The 20,974-nt window shown below is 44.5% G+C and overlaps 1 protein-coding gene across 1 annotated transcript; it reads right to left on the reverse strand.

The window, feature by feature from the left end:
- Positions 1–311: 311 nt before the first annotated feature.
- On the reverse strand, positions 312–20,603 carry DHRS7 (dehydrogenase/reductase 7). The gene is made up of 7 exons (XM_064715323.1): positions 20,417–20,603; positions 15,126–15,278; positions 9,193–9,299; positions 8,645–8,884; positions 2,679–2,801; positions 1,049–1,264; positions 312–528 (listed from the first exon to the last, which is right to left on the reverse strand). Exons 1-7 carry the CDS (start codon positions 20,550–20,552, stop codon positions 493–495), a joined length of 1,011 nt encoding a protein of 336 aa, XP_064571393.1. The 5' UTR covers positions 20,553–20,603; the 3' UTR covers positions 312–492.
- Between the last annotated feature and the right edge of the window lie 371 nt (positions 20,604–20,974).

A 20,974-nucleotide genomic window follows, 5' to 3' on the forward strand; every position in this document is an offset into this window, starting at 1 on the left:
AGGGGCAGAGGGTAAGTCCTGATGTGTCAGAAATGAAAGGATTCAGCCCTGAACACACATTTTGCTCAAGGAACACATCCCAAGCACAGACAAGACACCTTTACCCTCTACACCACACCCTTCTCCTTGTAGGGTTTTGTTAATCAACATGAATTCAGAATGAAAGTGAGGGAAGCAGGATGCTGGGGTCTGTCATTTTAGGCTGCTCACCAGGTATTTGCCTGTGTGAGAGCAGCAGCTCAGCCTCTCGTGTGTTTCATTCCTTGTAAGCTTAAAAACTCAGCCTGTGGGAATTTGACATGAAACATGTGTGTTTAGAAAGATTTTTATTTAGTCAAGTATGTCATCAGCTCGGTAGATCTGTCGAGTTACAGGATGACAGAGACATAACAAAACCAAAAAAAAAAAAAAAAGCTGTTGTTTGCAGTCATGCAGTATGAAAGGTTTCTCAGCCTTAGCCCAAGTACAGCAGGATTTCTTACACACTCGTCCTCACTTCCTCTTCCTTGAGTAAGAGGCATCAGCATCCTGGGGGGAGAGAACATGAAATCAGTATTTCCCCACCCTGTGTTAAAAACAACACAGTGCCTGAAAGATTTCCTTTGAAACAGCTTGTGACCATGGGCAGTTAGAGGGTGAAAGCACAAAGTTTTAAGCTGCATGTGCCACCCTTACTTTTGCATTTCCTGTACTTTATTATTTACTTGAGATGCTTTTGTGGAGCTGCACTTCAGCTCTCCCTGTGTCCCGAAGCTCCCTGGGTGAGACACAGGCTCAGTCACACTTTCCCTGCTCTCAGAAGAGCTCCTCCAGCGGGCCTACAGCCTATTCTTACTGTCATCTATGCATTTAATTTATGTCATATGGGGTCAATAAATGTACACACCATGGATAACCGCAACAATTTCCATCCAAAACTCTTAAGCAATGATCCTGTCCTGCACATTATGGCTTAAATGTGACTGAGGAGCAACACAATCCCAACAAACATTGCCACAGCAGAGTGCAACAAGCAAGCAGGGGGCAGAGGGGCGCTGTGCACACTCACAATTCCACTCTTGAAGTTCTGGATCCTCCTCTTGCCCATCCTGTTCATGAGCCACCAGGCCCAGGTGGGGGCGTACTGCCACAGGTAGCACACGGCCAGGTACGGGTGGTCGCTGATCCACGCCTCCTTCACGTCGTTGGCCACGCTCACCAGGGTGAGCCGGGCACAGCGATCCGTGGGCATCTTGTGGGACTGGTCCCCGCTGTTCTCGATGGACTGGGGGGCACAGAGCAGGGAGGGGTTACAGCTGCAGCCCTGGCACTGACAGGGAGGGAAAGGGCCACGCTCCATGCCACAGGCATATTCCTCCTTGTTTCCCCACAAGAACTCACCCAGAGACTGGGGCAGAGGAACCCATCCCTCACTATCCTCTGGTTTCTGTGTGGGAACACTTTCCACCTTCCTTTGGCTCAAATAAAGCACCCTTTTAATTAATGCCTCTATTGATGGGTCAAAGTTCTTAAAAAAATGGATCTCCAAGCTCTATTCTGCTTCAGCAGGGCTTCCACTTGATGGGGATTGTTGAACAAATTCCCCCATGTGCAGCTCTGAGGAATGGGAACTCCTCAGGTCCCAGCTGTGCCTGCCCACACTATAAGCTGTGCCCACACTACACTACAAGTTACTCAAGTACCCAAGTGAGTAGGTGAGGTCACATTCCCCATAAACCTAAATATTCCTGCCAGTTCTCTCCATCCCAACCTAGAGAGAAGCTGCCAGCTGCTTTGGAGCAGGGACATCAGCCTGTTTTGTCACTGTATTATTTACTGAACACAAACCACAGCCCTGTGAACTCCTGCACATTTCACTCAGCAATAACAGGCCACTCTAGCAATCTGTCCTTCTGTTTCACAGGGCAGAAGCAGTTCTGGTCGAGATTTGCTCCTCCTCCCTGGGCTTCTGCCACACTGAAATCTGAGGAATGTGTTTTGCAACTTTCACCATTGTTGAAAAAGTACACTTTTTCTTTCACGCAAGTCAGAAGTTTTGCAACACAAAAATCGTTCCAGAACTTGATTCAAAAATGAGAGATCCCCTCCCCCTCACACTGGTGGGTCATCCTCAGCTTCAAATCGATTGAATTTAGGGCAGATTACAGTCTGATGCATCACAGTAGCAATTTTTGCCAGCTGCTTTGTCAGACAGCCTTTACTAAAAGCCATTGTGCAGTTGGAAGGTTTTGCTTTTCCTCCTGGAACAATCCCTAACAGGAAAGGAATGCACAGCTCGTGTCAGCTGAGCCAGGGCTGTGCCAGCAGCAGCAGCGTCACCCAGCAGGGCACAGCGTGACCAGGGCAAACAAAACCCCACCTGTGCAAGGACAGCACTCCCCAGCAGAGCTGTGGCCAGAAAATCCTGGCTTTCCCCCCAAAACTGCAGCACAGGGGCTGTGCAGCACGTTTTACTACACTTGGGTTGTTTGTGTTGGAAGAGAGAAGGAATAGCAATTATCAAACTCAATTTTCAGTTGATACCACCAAGAATTACAAGATATACACAGTCCTGCACCACTCAGAGCATTTCTTGGTTAGTGTTTGCAGGGAGGACAAAACCAGACAAAGCTATCCCACAAAGGATCACTGTCCCCACAGCAGAAGTTGGGTTTGTCACAGCAGAACTGAGCCCTTACCTTTGCAAGATTCTCAGTAAAGACATTTTGGATGATCTGGGACTGCACAGGCCCTGGGCAGATTTGGATAATGCTTATCTCAGGGTAGTCAGTCAGCTCAGTCCTCAGAGAATTAAAGAATCCCTAGAAGACAAAAATATAGTTAAATCTTCCTTTCCCATGTTTTCTGCAAGGTTTAGCTGATGACAATTTTTCATACAAATTTATACGGTAAAGATAACAAGATTCCACTCCAAGCAATTCCTTCTATTTTCTTTGACTTTTCACACTCAATGGCTAATTTAGCATTTTATCAGCAGTTACAGACATTGATCTAAAAACCAGTGAGGAATCCATCCCCATCTCACCAAATACACAGTAACTTCTCTAAACTACAGCCAGATTCTGCTGTCCCTGTACTGAGGACAAGCCCTAATGTTTGGCACTGGAAATGCCACCAATCCTAAGTATTGCAATATCATGGAAATCACCTTTTGCAGGTCAATTGCTGTTTGGGGTAACAATAAAGAGTTCACACAGTTTCTATGAAGTAAGTGACACTGGCTTATGTAAGAAAAGGATGAAAATTTTCACATAGCAAAGTCAAAAATGCACCCTGACACTTCAAGGGGTGAATTTGCAGCACTGAATTTGCTACAGAGTTTGAAATTGGCAGTCACATAGATACAAATCTTATTTCAGCTCAGGAATATGCTACCAGTGTATCCAAGTTAAACCAAAATTACAAAAATTGTGAGTACTTCTTTTAAGCTAAGAGAATACAAGGTTTTCTGAATCTCTGTAGCAATGCATATTTAGACAGCAACTATTATGGGAAACATGGCAAATTCAGAGGGGTGCATTGCACCAAAGCTGTGGTCAAGCACTCTGGAGGATGATTTAGCCAACACCCCATCATGTCTTATCTTTGGCCTGGCTGCCAGGAGCCCCCTGTATCTATTCCAACACATAATTCTGTGTCACAGCAGAGACACAGAGTGAGCACAGGCTGATAAACTTCTCCCACTGTAGTAAAATTTTATCACTTTGCTCCCATCCAGCTTGGGAGGAGGGCTGGCTGCCCCAGAGCTCTTCCCTGAGCTGCAACAGAGGCTAAACCCAGTGAGATTTGGGCCTGTGGTGACACAGAACCAGCAGCTGGGACAAGCCACCAAAGCCCAGCAAGGAGCAGCACAATCTGACCATCAGCAGGGGCTCCAGTTTCCCAGGGCTGGTGGCTAATTCCAATTTATGGATTCCATAGAAGCTTCACAGTTCAGTTCCCTAAAAACATTGAACAGGAATTTGAAGTTGTGAGTACCCACAGGCTCCAGATCTGGGGCTGGATCTTCACAGCATGTCAGCAAAGCCTCAAGTGGATTAAATCCTAATATGGAAACTGATGTGCCCAGAAATCTGCTCCTGGACAGATGGGAATCTGCTCCTGGACACTCAGCAGTTTTGGTTTAAAATTCCAGGCCCTCCCCTGGCTCCCCCACCCTCATGTGCACAAGCAGGGCTGTGTTTTATCCAGCACTCCAGGCTAATCCTACATCCCAACCTCCATTTTCCCCTTCCATTTCCCCTTCCTTCCCTGAGGGACCCTGAGCGTTCCAGAAAATCCCCAAACCCCCAGGTGGTGCAGTGCTGTTACTGGACAGCACTGCTGGAGACTCAGTCCAGCTGAGCATAAAATCACACCTAAAAAGGCACACACACCAAATCACACCCAAAAAGGCACATACACCAAATCACACCTAAAAAGGCACACACACCAAATCACACCCAAAAAGGCACATACACCAAATCACACCTAAAAAGGCACATACACAAAATCACACCTAAAAAGGCACATACACCAAATCACACCTAAAAAGGCACATACACAAAATCACACCTAAAAAGGCACACACACCAAATCACACCCAAAAAGGCACATACACAAAATCACACCTAAAAAGGCACATACACCAAATCACACCTAAAAAGGCACACACACCAAATCACACCCAAAAAGGCACATACACAAAATCACACCTAAAAAGGCACAACACCAAATCACACCCAAAAAAGGCACACACACCAAATCACACCTAAAAAGGCACACACACCAAATCACACCCAAAAAGGCACATACACAAAATCACACCTAAAAAGGCACATACACAAAATCACACCTAAAAAGGCACACACACCAAATCACACCCAAAAAGGCACATACACCAAATCACACCCAAAAAGGCACATACACCAAATCACACCCAAAAAGGCACATACACCAAATCACACCTAAAAAGGCACACACACCAAATCACACCCAAAAAGGCACACACACCAAATCACACCCAAAAAGGCACACACACCAAATCACACCCAAAAAGGCACACACACCAAATCACACCTAAAAAGGCACACACACCAAATCACACCCAAAAAGGCACACACACCAAATCACACCAAAAAGGCACACACACCAAATCACACCCAAAAAGGCACACACACAAAATCACACCCAAAAAGGCACACACACCAAATCACACCCAAAAAGGCACACACACCAAATCACACCCAAAAAGGCACACACACCAAATCACACCCAAAAAGGCACATACACAAAATCACACCTAAAAAGGCACACAGAGCCCCACCTGCCCACCACTCCCTGCCCACTGGAGGTGAGGAGCAGAACTGGCTCCCATTTTGCCTGAAGGGAACACACTCAAGATGCACTTCCAGGAGTCAAGGAGGTGGAAGAGCATTTGTCTGGGAATGCTGTGATGGAAGGGAAGCCAGAGCATGGCTCAGTCACTTTTGACAAAGCTCCTCCACATGCTCAGGTGCTGGGAGGCTCCTGGGATCCAAGCTGTACCTAAAGCTGGGCACCTGAGCAGTCACACGGGCACACAGCAGCAGCAGGCAGCTCCAGGGCACTGGCAATGCCAAGCTGATTCCTTTGAACATGAAAAAAATAGCAGCCAACAAGCAGTAAACATGAAATGCAAGCAGCCAGAGATGCCAGTGAGCTCCTGGTCCTGCTCTGCAGCTGTCCCTCATCCTTCCCTCGTGCTGCAGCTCCAAGGTTTTACCCCACACAAGTGGCACAGCCTTCACCAGCAGCACAGGAGGGCCAGGACACTCACCCACCCTAAATCCTGGCTGAGGCACACTGCCAAGGGCTCCTGAAAACCAGACTCTCACACAGTCCCCTCTGGGGACATGTTTTATAATCCCAGCACTTATCCTTGATATTCAAAGATAGCTGGTATGAAATTCCTCTGCTTCCCCCCAGAAGAGAAGCTTTACATTCCTCAGCAAGAAAAAATAAGGGCTTCCTCTTATTGAAATTTAGACAGGGACAGACCCAGGTTTGGGAGCAGAAAAGGAGCTCCAGTGCAAGAGGAAGAACCTGAGTGTTTCCACCAAGGCCAGACTGAAGGAATTCCACTAAAAACCAGACAGTGAGCAGAGAGAGGAGCTGCAGCTGCCCAGTCCCTGTGCTGCTTAGACAAGTTCCTGATGAAGGAACATTTTGAAGGCCTCCATTCCTGATCCATGCCACCAAGCAGATGAATTACAGCAGGGGGAATGGCTCATGAGCTCCATGAGCATCATCCCTCCAGGAGGGAAACTGCAGCAGGCACATGCAGACTCCTGTGGGCCTGACTCATGCTCTTACAGCACTGAAATAAAGGGTAATTTCATCAGTAGAACATTGTTATGAAGAATTCCAGTTGGCATGAATCAAAGCATGATTGTTTCAAGGACAGATTCTAATTCCAGGCAGAATTCCTTCCTTCCTTCCTCCTACAACTGCCATTTAAAGGAATTTTTTAAACCCCCAAAAACACCCAAACAACAAAAAAACCAACAAGAAACATAAAAAAAACAACAAGAAAAAAAAGAAAAAAACAAGAAAAAAACCAAAAAAAGCAAGAAAAAACAACACAAAAAAAAACCCACAAAAACAAACAAACAAACAAACAAAAAACCAGCAAGGAAAAAAAAAAAAAAACCAAAAACCAAAACCAAACCAAGTAAAAGGAAGGACTTTTTCAAAAATAGCTGTAATTAAGTTTGCAGCATTAAGTGTGTCAGTTGTGACAGACTTCAAGGCATGAATTTAAAAAAAAATACCAAAACAAGCCAAAAACCACAACAGACAAATCCATGTCAGATGGGCTCACATATTTAATAACTGGTGGCCAAAGCACAACCTTCAAGAAGATCTTGGAATACAGGACAGGTGGATCCATGCTGGGAAACCTGAACAGGAAAAGCACCAGTTTTCCTTTGGCTTATTTTTCCCCTCCCTTCTTCCAGTCTCTCTTTCTTTTTGGTCACCATCAGAAGTGAGTTACAGGGCTGCCACTCCTTCAGAATTCCTTTATCTGAACTGCCCTGAAGTGTGTTCTTTCAAAAAAGTTTTTTCTTATTTTTGGGGGCTTCAAAATTCCTTTGCCCTCATCTAGCTGTAACTCCAGACTGATCAAAGACTCTCAGGCAGAGTATTTCCCAAACCAATACTGCAAGTCCTGTTTCAACACCTGCAATTAGTCTTTCTAGACTTACTGGGAAAGAAATAAGGAAGGAGGTTTGGAGTCTGGCCTAGTTATTGAGCAGAGGTAGAAGTTAATAAAGATAGAAGCAGTTCAGTCAGCTTATTTTAATTAATTTTAGTAAACTATCCCTTTAAAGCTTTGTCTGTGCTCTCAATCTTAACATGAGATTGAGAATCCTGAGTATTTTTAAAGCAACATGTGAATTCCTTGTGCTCTGCAATTAATTAGCCATGCTTAGCCCAGCTGCACCACACCCAGAGATAATTCAACTGAAAGAACATTTAATAAATAAAGGAGCATGAAGGGAAGTCAGGCTTCTGCTCATTGCATTCTTCTAATTTTAATCTACCAGGCTTAACCCAAAAGCTGGCCTGTAATGGGCAATTCCAGCATTGCCACTCCAGTGAAAAGCAGCAAATCTCTCCCCATCACTAACTGAAAAAAAATTTTTAGCAGAGATCTGTCACCATATTCTACATCTTATATTTTCAAGAGGCTTTGCAGTGTCAGTCACTTGTTACATTTTTGTTGCTGCTGGTCAAATTGTCAAAAAGATATTGATCCCTTGGCTTAAGCAGTTGTTTGTTCTGTTCACGTGCTGAAATGCAGCAGGGAGTAAGAAGATGCCAGTTTTTAAAACACCACTGAGCACAGCTGAAGTTTGTTTTACTGACCTCAAAATGTACATTAGCAGGAGGCCAAACAGTGGTGAAAGACAAATACACCCAAACAAATTTACTAGTTAAGCAAGAGATTCCTCAATGATACAGGCAGAAACTTTTCTGAACTCCTCTTTTCTGTTTTTCTACCCCAGTGACACTGCTTTCAAAAGCTTTTTCCAGGCAGTGTTGAGTGCTAAGTGTCAGGCAGAAGGTAACTTCCTATGGCACTGGGAGCTGCAGTTCTTCACATCACAGAAAGACACAACTCTTGGGAAGAGTCTTCAGCTGCTCCCAGATGGATCAGGAGCTCTCACTTCTCTGAGCAGTCTGCCTTACCACTCACTGTTCTCATTTCCCTGTCCTAAAAACCTCCTCAAGTTGTAAAACTCTCACCAGTGACTCTCCCTAAAAGAATTGAGAACTTTAGGCCTCTATATGCATCAGAATAATGCTCTCATAGAGGTAATCCCTCATCTGAAGGCCAGAGGCTGAGGTTTTGTGTTTCATATTTCAATTTAACCATGTAGTGGTTAGAACCAACAAAGCTGGGACTTCCATTCCAGGCAGGGAAAAAAATCTACAGTGGGAACTATTTCACATTTCAGAGCAAATTAATTCTAAAGGACTTCCAATACCTGAGCATGTTGCATATGCTGTGTGAAATTTCAGGTGAGACTTGTGTTTTCTGCACAGAACCAAGCCCTGTGCTGCAGCAGTGGCACTGATCCTCTTAATTAACTTGATTAACTTCCAGCCTGTAACTCACCTGCAGGGCGTGCTTGCTGGCACAGTAGCCAGTGGCAAGAGGGGCTCCCATGATGCCCATCACACTGCTGACAGTGACAATCTTCCCCTTCTTCCTCTGGATCATGTGGTTCAGGACATACTTTGTCAGGGAGATGGTGCCCAGGTAGTTGAGCTCAATGATGGCATTGTAGACATCCAGGTTGGTGTCCACGAACAAGGAGCGCTGCGAGCGCCCACCATTGTTCACCAGAACATCAATCTTCAGAGAGACAGGAAGATAAATTAATACAAACACAATTTCCCTTTAATACTTGTGCTTCCTCAGGCAATTCAGTTCAGTTTAGCCCTTGGGAAGGAGCAGTGATTATTTGTTTGTTGATGAAAACCAGAAGCAAGCAACAGAAGGGATAAAAATGCAGGTACGTTTTGGTAAGTTTAATATTGAAGCTGAAGGAAGGTGTAGACACTTCTGAATTTATCATACAGTAAAATAAAAGTGAAATATGAGCATAAATGCAGGTCTAGGAGACAAAGAAATAAAAGTTTAACCCCAGAAGCACACCTTACCTTGCCAAAGTGCTTGAGCACACTGTTGGTTGCAGCCTCATGAGAGGATCTGTCAGTCAGGTCGAGACGCAGAACGAGGATATCATTGTCACTCAGGCTGCTAATCTCTAAAAAACAACCATAAGGCAATGGGAGCTGATGAGATTCCCAAAGTCAGAACTGTGGGAAACATAACATGCTTTTAAACACCACATTTTCACAAAGACAACATCAAGAAACCATAACATCAAGTTAGAAATAAAATGCTTGCTTTGTTTTCATTTTGACCCCACACAGAATCTATTTTTAATCTGTTCCTACCAAGTGTGTTTCTCACTATGTTTTTGTATGTGAAAAGCCTGACTTTATAAACAGGCTTTGCAGCACAATACAGAAGTTTCACTTCTCCAAACAGATTGCAGTAGTTAGGAGTAAAATCCAGCTGAAACTTTTCACTGAGAGATTCAGAATCACATTGGGAGCCCTGACACTTTGCTTGGATGTCAACAGGTCAAGCATGTTTATTCCTGACAACAGGACTTGTACAATTCACACCCAAAACACAACATACATACCTGAGCAGCTATGAGGCAAAGTCTATAGAAGCTGAATTTTGGGGATTTTTTGGGAGGAGATAAAAGGCTTTTGTTTAACTGACAGCTTTTAACATATCCATGCCCTGAAATAAAAGTCAGCTGCCATCAAATTCCAGCCTTTTTGTCACGTTTTCCCCCCACTGTCTCTTCAGAACAACTGACCTTTTCCATAGAAGGCATTTCTTGAGCAGTGATTTGTTACCCTGGGGTTTTGGGGCAGATGACTCACAAAAACAAAATCTTCACCATTTCAAGCTTTTTGAAAACTACATCTAACAAGAATTTTTACATGATTTCTATCAGTTTGTCAGTGCTATTTTTTCCCTGAATGGTTTCCTAGCCACATCTAGGTGTGGTTGCTCCCCCCTCCAGAGAGCCCCAGGCTTTGAGTTTTTAATTACTACTGCTTGCAAATATAGAGCAAGTTGAACTTTGTCTTAACAGTGATATAGAAATAAAGAGGTTACTTAAACCCACGAGTTGCCTCTGTTCAAAGGTCATTAGTATTTAACCCACTGGTTAAATAAATAAATAATAAACCAAACTGTCTGGTTTCATGCTAGCAGTGTTTCCATTTATTGCTCCCTCCAGCTGCTCCATGTGCATTTTCTCCTCCATTTCTTCCAGAAATGCAGCAGTAAAATGTAGTTTAGGCTGCCCTCTCAGGGGCACACCTCTGCCTGTGCTGGTTTGCACAGCTGGTACCTGTTGGGGTGTGGATGTTTCTGCCATGGGTTAACAAGACCCCAGGGCCAGCCCAGCCATGAAAGCTACACAGGGAAGAAAGGAAAGAGCAGAGCAAGAGGCACAGGCTGCTGGTAAGGAAGGAAGTGCTCTTTTATAAGATGTAAGAAACATCTGACATCAGGAAACTTTAAACCAGAAACCTTGTACAGGATTTCCACATTCAAACTGTGCATCTCCAGCAGCTTCCTTGGTTCTTGTCTAGGGTGAGGGGTCCTCACTTCAGGGACTCCTCAGACAGCTTTTACAAAAACCAAACACTCCTGTTACTCTTTTCTGAACCCCTTCTCCCATTCACTATCCCATTTTTTTATTATTATTTTTTATTATTATTATTTTTTTATTATTATTTTTTGGCTGATGACCAGCCTTGTGCCTGGTGCAGAAGACACACAGATGTCCCAATTTCTGCACTGCCAGAATGGAGTTCCTCACTGCTTTTACCTACAAACCCTAATATCCCACTGCCCCTTTTGTCTACTCCACTACCAAAGTGAGATTTTTAAGGGAACAATTATGATATCCAGAAAAAACACTTGGTCCCAAGTGGGAGACCTTAGTTTGAAGCTCATTGCTTGGATTTCAGACTAACAACTCTTTTCAATACATGGTAATCCCAGGTAGCAGTTTCTCATAACATGATAAACACCACAGCTCAGAGTAGTATTTTCCAGCTCTTCTGCATTTCCTCTTCTTTCTTTTCTTCCTCCCTTGCATAAATGCCCTTCAACAGAGGTTGAGCTCTCAGCAGAGGCTGATCAATGTGACCTCCTGGGGTCCATTTCAACCTCAATTACTGTATAATTCTTGAATTTATAGGTTGCCTGTCACTCATTTGGCCTATCCATAATTAAATCATATTTGACCTTTGCCAAACAGAGAAACATCCCCTCCTATTTTTCTTTTTAGGGTTTTTGAGAGAAAACAGCCTCCATCATTTCTGAGAAAAGAAAGAGAAAGAGTGGTTGGGGGAAATAGAGAAGCCTCTTGCAGGAGCTGAGTTACACAAGTTTTCTCTCCCTCCTGCCCAAGTGCAGTGAAGTGGTGAATTGGCATATGCATGACTCAACAGGGATTACCTCTCCCTCTCTCTCTCCCTCAGCTTTTAAGCAGTGTAGAATGCACAAACCTGTACCACAGGGTGGTGTCACTAAACTTTGAACAAGATCTATGTGCTTGTTTCTGACACAGCTCAGTTGCTGCAGTGTTCAGCAGGCGTGTTGCAGCACATGAGCCCCAGTTATGCCCCATAAATCAGCCAAACTCACACTGGTGTTGCACATTGCTGCTCAGGCTTCATCCACCCCATTCAAACCTCACAGGACAGTCCTGCACTCAGCTGCCAGGAGAAAACATGCAGGTGGAAGCAGGCACAGGCCACCCAGGAAGCACATGGGCAAGCATGCAGAGATGGAATCAGGGAGATCAGCACCCAGGTGGAGCTGAAAGTGAAAATTCCACTGGAAAGGCAGCAAAGGCTTCTCAGGTGCAGCAGCAACAAAAGGGAGGCCAAAGACAGGGTGAGCTCACTGCTGGACAGGGATGGTGAGGAAGAAATGCTGAAATGCACAGAAAAACCTGAGGTACTCAAGGCCGCCTTTGCCCCAGTCTTCTCTGGCAAGATCTCCTCTCAGGTCTCCCACACTCCTGAGGCTGGGAAAGAAACACTACCAGAGTCAGACAAATCAGGGACAAAATGCACCTACAAGCAGGGCAAAATATGCATCTGTGATTTACAAGAGCTGACCTTTTTGATTCATTCCTTTTTGGAATTTTCTTCTCCCCAGGGACAGCAAGAAAACCAATGTCACAAAGCCTAACCTCAGTCTTTGGAAAAATGACAAAATGGCAATTCCTCCTGAAAGCAATTTCCAAGGAAGTGGAGGACAAGAAGTTGTGTGAGAAAAGCTACCACGGATTTAGCATGGCCAACTCAATTGCTTTTTGTGATCAGCTGTGCCATCCCTCCATGATCAATATATCTGACTATCTTCATTAATGACCCAGATGATGGGAAAAAAACATATTTTCATAAAATTTTGATTTAACATCAAGTTCAGAGGAGCAGTCCTGCTGCAGGGCTGGACTGCCATGCAGAGACGCCTTAACAAGTTCAAAGTACAGTTTGACAAACCTCATTAAGCTCCATTAATTAAAAGGCAGATTTTCACACCTATGACAGGACATAGAAGCTGGCTGTAGAAAACATGAACTATCATAGAATAGTTTAGGCTGGAAGGGACCTTAAATGTCACTCCTGCCATGGAGGGACACCTTCCACTAGACCAGGCTGCTCAAAGACTCATCCAGCCTGGTCTTGGATGCTTCCAGGGATGGCACAGCCACAGCCACTCTGGGTAACCTGTCCCAGGGCCTCACCAGCCTTAAAAGCAAAAATTTCTACCAAATATCTAATCCAAACCTGGTTTCTGCCAGTTTAAAGGCACTCCCCCTTGTCCTGTCACTTCCTGCCCTGGTTATGTTTCTGTGTCATTGAAGAGTTTCCAATATTCCTACAAATCAGACCTTCAGTTAAAGCAAAGTTCATGAGCAAACATTTGCCAAGTACAGGGCTACATAAGAATTCCAAGGATGTGCATGGCACAGCTCAGACATCCAGAGGGACAGTGGAAGTTGGCAGAGGCAGAAATCTGTCACTATAGGACACAAAATAACAAGATGCACACACACAGCTCTCAAAGGTAAAAAGAGCACTTTTAATTTCTGACTCCAACATTTATAGATTTCCAAAAGTGACAGTGGATTGGAGGGTGACAGTGCCACCTCTCCAATGACACTGGACAAACCAACAATCCATCAAATTTCTCCTCCTCCATAAAAGAATGCAAAACAATAAGTTATCTAACAAAAAAAAAGTTATTTAACAAAACAATATTAAGTTATTTACATAAAGTGTGTGAGAAAGTTCGTTACAAGAATGTAAACATCAGAAGGCTTAGAAAAACTTAAAAAATCAGGGCAACAGAAATCATCTCAGATAAATCAATACTCTTGGCCCACATGACTTGAAATAATATTTCTGAATATTCCTTAGCACATCCCACAGGTATTTCCTGAAAGTGCCCATCCAGGATTGCAGCTGCTGCCAGCCTGTCTCGTGTCATCAATTTTGCAATCACAACAAACAGCCACGGACGCAAACGGTGTTGCAGATTTCTGCTGACCATTGCATCACACAGCACTGGCATTTTGTCACAATTGCTACTTCACCACACTGTCATCAATGTCCCTGCCTCTTTTTAAATATCAGACTCTTCAGGTGACTGCTTTTTGGAGCCTTCAGAAAATAAACCAGGATAAAAGGAGTTTATTTTTGAAAGTTCCTTGAAAGCTTTTCTGAGTAGGCTGCTGCAACTTTCAGCTTTCTAGACATGTCTAGGTGCTAATCCAAGAAAAACATCTGATTATTCTCTAGCACACATTCCAAGTAGACTGTGGACATTCTGTCAACATTGCTAAGACTGAACTCTTGGTGTGATAACACATTCCACATAAAATACTTCATCCCGAGATATAGAGGATAAATAGTCTGAAAAAATGCATAATGTTAATCATGTTCAAACCCTCCATCTATCAGTGTGAATTAACTGCCTATTCCTCCTGCTGCCAAGCCAGAAAACAGGAGGGAAAAAGAGAAACAGGAGGAGTGAAGCCAGACCACTGAGTCATCAGGCATATGAAAGCTAACTGGAAGATAACTGGAATAGTTAAAAATTTTGCTCCACATTTTTTTTTCTCTTGATTACTGGAGATCCTCCTTCTTCCACGTTTTTAGAACAACTTTTTCTGAACATTTTTATTAGTCTTTTCCAAAGAGTAAAGTCAGTTTTCTCTCTGCCTGTAACATGAACAAACCTGAAGAAAGTATTTCTTAGCTGCAAGCAGCTAGCTGGTTTGGTTCTTTACAGGATGATACCTCTGGGATTGTTTCCTCCAGTCCCCACAGTATTTATTCCATTTCTTAATCTAGTATCTTACAAGAGTGTCACAGACATCTTTTATGAAAAATCCTTTCCTTGGGATTTTTCCTCCAAAAAGCTGAGAGGCCTCAAGAATAAAATGTAAACAATGATTATCTGCTGCTGTGGAATGCAACAGGTGCACCTGTGATTGGCCCATGTTGGATGTTTGTAATTAATGGCCAATCACAGTGAGCTGGTTTGGACAGAGTGTGAGACACAAGCCTTTGTTATCATTCTTTGCTATTCTATTCTTAGCTAGCCTTCTGAGGAAATCCTTTCTGCTATTCTTTTAGTATAGTTTTAATGTAATATATATCATAAAATAATAAATCAAGCCTTCAGAAACATGGAGTCAGATCCTTGTCTCTTCCCTCAACCTGAGACCCCTGTGAACATGAACAAGAGCACTTGCAACTGATAATGAGATTTTTAGGTAACAGTGGCTTATGTAGGAAGTTGAAATGCATATCTGTACAAAGGCTTCTCATGCTACAAAAAGAAGGTACCAGCTCTGTAGAAAGGTGACTTTCCTCATTAAATTTATTCTGGTGATATGTGGGTTAGTGCTCCTGTGGCAATTCCAGCCCAGCCAGGGTGGAACTGCTGGCATGGAGTGCCAGGTTGTACTTACGAAGGCATTTCTTTTTCACTCTCTGCAGCTCATCCTCCCTCCTGGCAGAGATGGCAAGCAAGGCTCCCAGCTTTGCCAGCTGGTAGGACAGCTCTTCTCCGATGCCACTCGAGGCTCCTGTCACCCAGACAACCTTGCCACGCAGCTCATGTTCTAGCAAAAGAACCAAGACAGCAGTTCACACATTGCCAATGCCAGGATAAGCAGCTAACTCACTGCAGGGGTGGAATCTGGTGCTGTTTTTAAGAAATATGCTCATTTTGGATGGTATTACAAAATCCTGACTTCTTCTAGTCACATGCAGTTGTGAAATTGTTCATAGTTGTTCTGTTGCCATTTGAACTTTGTTCCAAGGCTGATCTGAATAAACATGGTTATTTACCTGAGGGAAGGAATCTGATTGCATTTCTGCAGCCCATCCACACATAACAGGTCCACTAACCTCATCAAAAACAGTTTCAGAGGAAAAGGGGAGAGAAAATTCTTGGAACTGACAGGAAACAGTTACTGTACTGCAAATACAAACAAAAGCCTAAGCAAGTCTTTCCAAATAATGTTTCATCCCAAAAAATGTTCCAGGGTAATTGCTGACTGAGTAAAATTCTCTGAACAGAAGGACAGCTAATCACAAAAAATGGGTTTCTATCCTCTTTGTTTAGGATCTGATGCAGGTTAGCTCCTGCACTGGCCAGGGCACATACACAGAGTTCCCAAGGTGTCAATTCACACGTGGATTCCCCAGCTCCTGCCCTGACACGCTTTTTTAACCTGCAGTAAAATTAAGAGCGTCCTGCTCTGTTTACAGCTCTGCTGATAATGCCTGTTCCCACTTGTCCACAACCATCCATGGTACACCTGGGCACTGGGAAAAGCCTTTGCTTTCCAGGCATATATCCAAAATCATCCAATTCCACAGATGGCTGAAAAACCACTCCGTTAATTCCAGAACATGATTTAGGGATGAAAGATCACAAATGTCAGAGCACCTTCCAGAAGGAATCATTGCCTGACACGTGTCTGTGTTCCTCAAGACCAGCCACAGTGAATATCAGTCTTGGGGAAAATCTGACTCACTCAGAGCTCTGCTGACAGGAGCTCTTCCCTCTGTTCCTCAAGTTTGTGCATTCCAACATCTAGCCAACCAAGGAAGACTTCAAGGCATAATTCAAATATCAGAGCCAAATGCAGTTCCTGAGACTTAAAGGCAGTTCCAGTCTGAAAAGGCTCAGAGTAGCTTTTTTCAGCTCACTGAAATTTAACCACTAATTTAATTTAGAAAAAAATATTCTTTTTCCACTGTGGCTGAGACTGCTTTTACTTCCTGCTCTCACCAGCAATCAGCTCCTGGTTCTCTCTACACCACACTGTGTTTCAAATTTCTACTTTTGGGGTCCTAATGGCACAAATCCTACAGAGACCAGCACCAAAACCCTTCACCCTTCAGACAAAAGCAGTGAGCACTCAAGACTGACTGTCAGAGCTCAGCTTGACTTTGTGGGGCTGGCAGTAAGTATTATTTGTCTTTTCTTAAGCTGACTGCATTTCAGCCAAAAAAAATCCCTCCTAAACCCAGGCTTTTGTGGCTTGGGCTTGTTTGGAGTTTCTTGTTTCTAAAAACACTAACAACAGCAACAGGAGTCACTTCCCAAGGGAGAGATGTATTCCAAGGTTATGAACTGGGGATGTGGAAAGAGATTCTGTTGAAGTTGCAGAAATATTCACTGTGTTCATCATTAGAACAAATGGCTGCTGTCTGTAAAGCTTATTCACACCCTTTCCCTACAGTTTTATTCCAACACATTCCCAATTTATTGAATTAAACACAAACTTGTGAGTTTGCCTCTCCTACAACATTTTTTTTCTGAAAACCCAGGCAGACAAACACTACACAAACAAAACAACATAAATGTAACTTCAAAACAACACATGAACGTCATTTCAGCCCTGCTTACCACACTCACTCCTCTTGCTACTGAAAACAAATGGGCTTCCTCCTCCTACCACTGAGTTTCCCTGTTCCCAACCTGTCTTGGGCAGCTTCTCAGCAGTTATTCAGGATCTTGTTCTGTGAACAGAATAAGTAACTGAGATAAGGAGAGTTTTCCCACCAACTCCCCAGAGCTGCTGAGAGTTAACACAATGGGAAACCTCAAATGCTGGTGGTGCAGAACAAGCACCAAACCATCAACTTTGCTCCAGAATAAATGTCCTGTTGTTGCTGGAAATAAGTTTAAAAATTAACCATGCAAAAATTAAAAAATAAAAGCAGATTATACCATTCCTAACCATTAACTACTGTGCTACAAGGCATAACAAATGAGAGGCTGAACTGACCAGCACTGCAAGTAACCCAAAAAGTTGCTTTGTGATTCTGCTTAAGAGTTTTTTCCAACATTTCATAGCTCAGAGCCCTAAAGAATCACACCATTACTCCTAAATTTAAGAGCAGGGCATTCATACATGGAAGGTTCCCCCTTAGCTTGATAATATCAAGCTGCCTGTGAAAAGCACTGGGTTTAGGGTGACTTCTGTGCACCCAGAAAAGCACAACACAGAAGGAAAGGCATCCAGCACCCAAAAATCCTTCTGTCCTGACCACACACATATTCAGAGGATGGGAAGCAATCCAGCACCTGCCAATGAATACATCCAAAAGTCAAATTTCCCTATAGAATTGACTCACTGGATTGGAACAAGTCTTACCTATATTAAGGCATTTCTTTGTAATTATAGTTTATGGCACAAGAAACACAGATCAGTCCACCTTCTTCTAAATATCTTCATCTCCAAAAACTTCAACACCCATAATAATATTATTGGAGTGATAACACAAAATAATGACTGCAAGAGTGATGGTTCCAACAACACATTTAATTAAAAATTAAGGGGTCCGCTCATTATTTATCTAGGCATCCTAAATTACATGCACAATATGGGGAGAAGTTATTTAATGAAACATCTTTCCTGTGTTTGTCTCTTCTGTTTTCCTGCCTGGTTTGTTAAATTGTACCATTTCAGTTAAATATTTTACTTAATAGCAAGCACAGAGGCTGGGGGGGAAGAGGAGGTGGCCAAAACACAGCTGACCTATAATGTTGATGATTTTTTGCCTGATTCTTTTTTGTATTACATGTCTAAACAACCCCATCATAAAGTTACACTACACTGGTCTTTGCATGTGAATTTTTAGACTACTTAAAGGGTTTCCAGGCCTTCAATAATTCTGAAGGCTACATTCAAATAACACTTTGTATGCCCAAGAGAGCTCCTACATCTTGATGCACATTGCACATAGGTCCCTGAGGACAAAACTTCAATTCTGCTTGTATTAGTCAAGATTTATCTCACTTCTCTGCCCTGATTCTTTCCATGCTCTTTACAAAGTCCACACACTGAGATTTTTTTGCAGTTTTCTTACAGTAAGGGAATGTTCTGATGGAGTTGATAAAAACTTTGACTGAGTACCTAAACAGCTATGAGAGATTGCTCACACTGGTTTAAATGCAGTATTTTCTAGAGCTGTATTACTTGTGCTAGTCCATCTAATGGAGAACAGAAAAGGATGCACACTTGTAGGAAACTTCTGCTGAGAGCAGGAGACAAGGATGTCTCAAGTTTGTCCTACTCTTCTCTCCAGCTGTTCCTCACACCAAACTTCACCTGCAGCACCATCCCCTAAGGAATCACGGTCCCAAGCTCAAACCTTCACCCCACCACTCCTGGTCCACCTTCATTCCATGTAGTTCCTTCTCCCTATCTAAACCCTACAGCCCATTTCAATTCCCACACGGGATATTCAATTTCAATTCCCACATGGGATATTCAATTTCAATTCCCACATGGGATCTCTTACAGTGCCTCTCATCCCACCTTCTGTCCCCAGTCTCCACTTCTACCTAAAGTACCCATAACCAGCAGTCCACAGCAGCCACAAATCACTCCAGCAGGCTAAACTAAGGGGGGATATTCACAAATTTGTGCCTTTTCTGACCAAAAGCCTCTATTAAGCATACGAAACCTATGATTTCTAGGTGTTTGATATCTAGGTTTCTAGGTCCAGAAATAGGGAGAATCACAGTCAGAATAGAAAGTTCAACAGGAGCAAGAACTGGAAGTGTCTATCTGACAGCATTTCATTGAACTTTTGTCCCCCAGGTGACCATGGCAGCACCTTTCAGAGATGCAGGGACTGTCCCCATCAGCATCTCCTGGGGGCTGCTCCCTGGAGCCGATCAGAGCACAATGCACGGAACAGGAAACCCTGTCAGCCCCAGCTTTAACAATACTCATGTTTGCTTCACTGCCGACAGCCCTGTGAATGCAGTATCAGCTTGGAGATCGCAGAACAGGCTGGAGCAGCAGCTGAACAGGCTCCAAAGCCACTCGTCCCGGCCACAGGATCCAGGCATCCCCGTCCCTTCCCGAGCCTTCCTCCCGCACTGTCCCTGTGCTCAGCTGCCCCGTGGGGCCCTGCCAGGACCGGGAACCTGCCCAGAAACTGCACAAAACAAACAGTTCTGGCCCAAAAGAACCAGAAGCTGCACAAAAAAAACCAGTTCTGGCCCAAAAGAACCAGCCCTTGGCCCGGACCCACGGGAGCTCCCAAAGTGACTTTTTGGGAGCTGCTTTGCCGGCACGAGGGGCACCACGCACCTTTGTTGTGCGGAAATAAACAAAACTCTACAACTTTGGTGAAAGTTGCAAAGCTGGACACGTGGGAATTTATTTATTACAGCGCTGGACGCATGTGGGAATCGTTTCTTTAGAATGACATGCGTACTTCTGGGAGCTTCAGGTCCTTTTTTATCTTCTTCTCAAATACAAATATGCATACAATTTTCACAATAGGTTCATACATATTTATTTTTACGAATTTTGCGTGATATTTGTGGCTAGTTTTTCTTTATCAGAAAGAATTCTTAGGTCAGGTTGACGGGCTCTCACAGCAGTTTCTGTGTCTATCTCGCCCTTCCTTATCTCTGTCTTTCACTGAAGCAGCTTCTCTGAGCTGCTTTTTGCAGCCAGACCACACAGCAAGCTACATATTTAACTCAAAGATATACATTCTACCTAAAGTAAAATGGATTTCTACCTTAGAAAACTTCTACTCTGCCTCATTTTACCCAGGTAAAGGGCAGGTAAAGTACACTTTTGGGGTATGTTTATGGCATGTTTATGTTTATGGACACGCCACGGGACAGCCGATGCCACCAGCACCGCTGTGCTCCCCGCCACCCCCTTTACCGAGCGCGCCACCGCTCCCCTCACGGTGCCCTGGTAGGTGACATTACCTGGCTTCTTCCCCCACCTCTCGGCCCAGAGCAGCGTGAGGTCCCCGTCGGCCCTCAGCCATCGCACCAGCTGCACCAGCAGCGCCAGGAGGGCCCCTCCGGCCAGCGCCAAGCACAGCGCGCACCCCCAGGCCATGGCTACGGCACCGCGGCCCACCCTCACGGCGCCCCTTTATCGGGAGCCGCCCCGCTGCCCGCGGCCAGCGCCGGCCTCCTCCCCGCCTCCCTCCCTCCCTTCCACCCCCGTCCCTCCCTCCCTTCCCCGGTCGCTCCCCGGCGGGCCCGAGGCTGCGGCGATAAGCGTGGGCTCTGTGGGGCACAGGCCGAGCGAGCCGCCGGGGGTGAAGGTCGCGTTCTGGGAGCGGAGCGCTTTATGTCCCCTGCTGGCCGTGCCCTCAGGGCTGCCCGACCTTTCCCCGCTGCCCACCGCACGTCCCGGGCAGCGGGACCGCGTCCAGGGCTTGGCTTCGGTGTGCGGAGAGCAAACGCTGCTCCCAGAACAAAAAGCAGCGTCCTGTTTTCCTCCTGGCTGTGCCTACGAGACAGCGGCGATTCCTT

Source organism: Zonotrichia leucophrys, chromosome 5 (genome assembly GCF_028769735.1).
Source record: "Zonotrichia leucophrys gambelii isolate GWCS_2022_RI chromosome 5, RI_Zleu_2.0, whole genome shotgun sequence".
Lineage (NCBI taxonomy): Eukaryota > Metazoa > Chordata > Aves > Passeriformes > Passerellidae > Zonotrichia > Zonotrichia leucophrys.

Bases quoted from the DNA above. Each gene is read 5' to 3' on its own strand.
- DHRS7 (XM_064715323.1), bottom strand. From the start codon at position 20,552: ATGGCCTGGGGGTGCGCGCTGTGCTTGGCGCTGGCCGGAGGGGCCCTC. The intron at 9,300-15,125 runs GTAAGTACAACC...GTTGTTTTTTAG, and splicing joins AGTGAAAAAGAAATGCCTTC to AGATTAGCAGCCTGAGTGAC. The intron at 529-1,048 runs GTGAGTGTGCAC...CTCTCCCCCCAG, and splicing joins AGAACTTCAAGAGTGGAATT to GATGCTGATGCCTCTTACTC.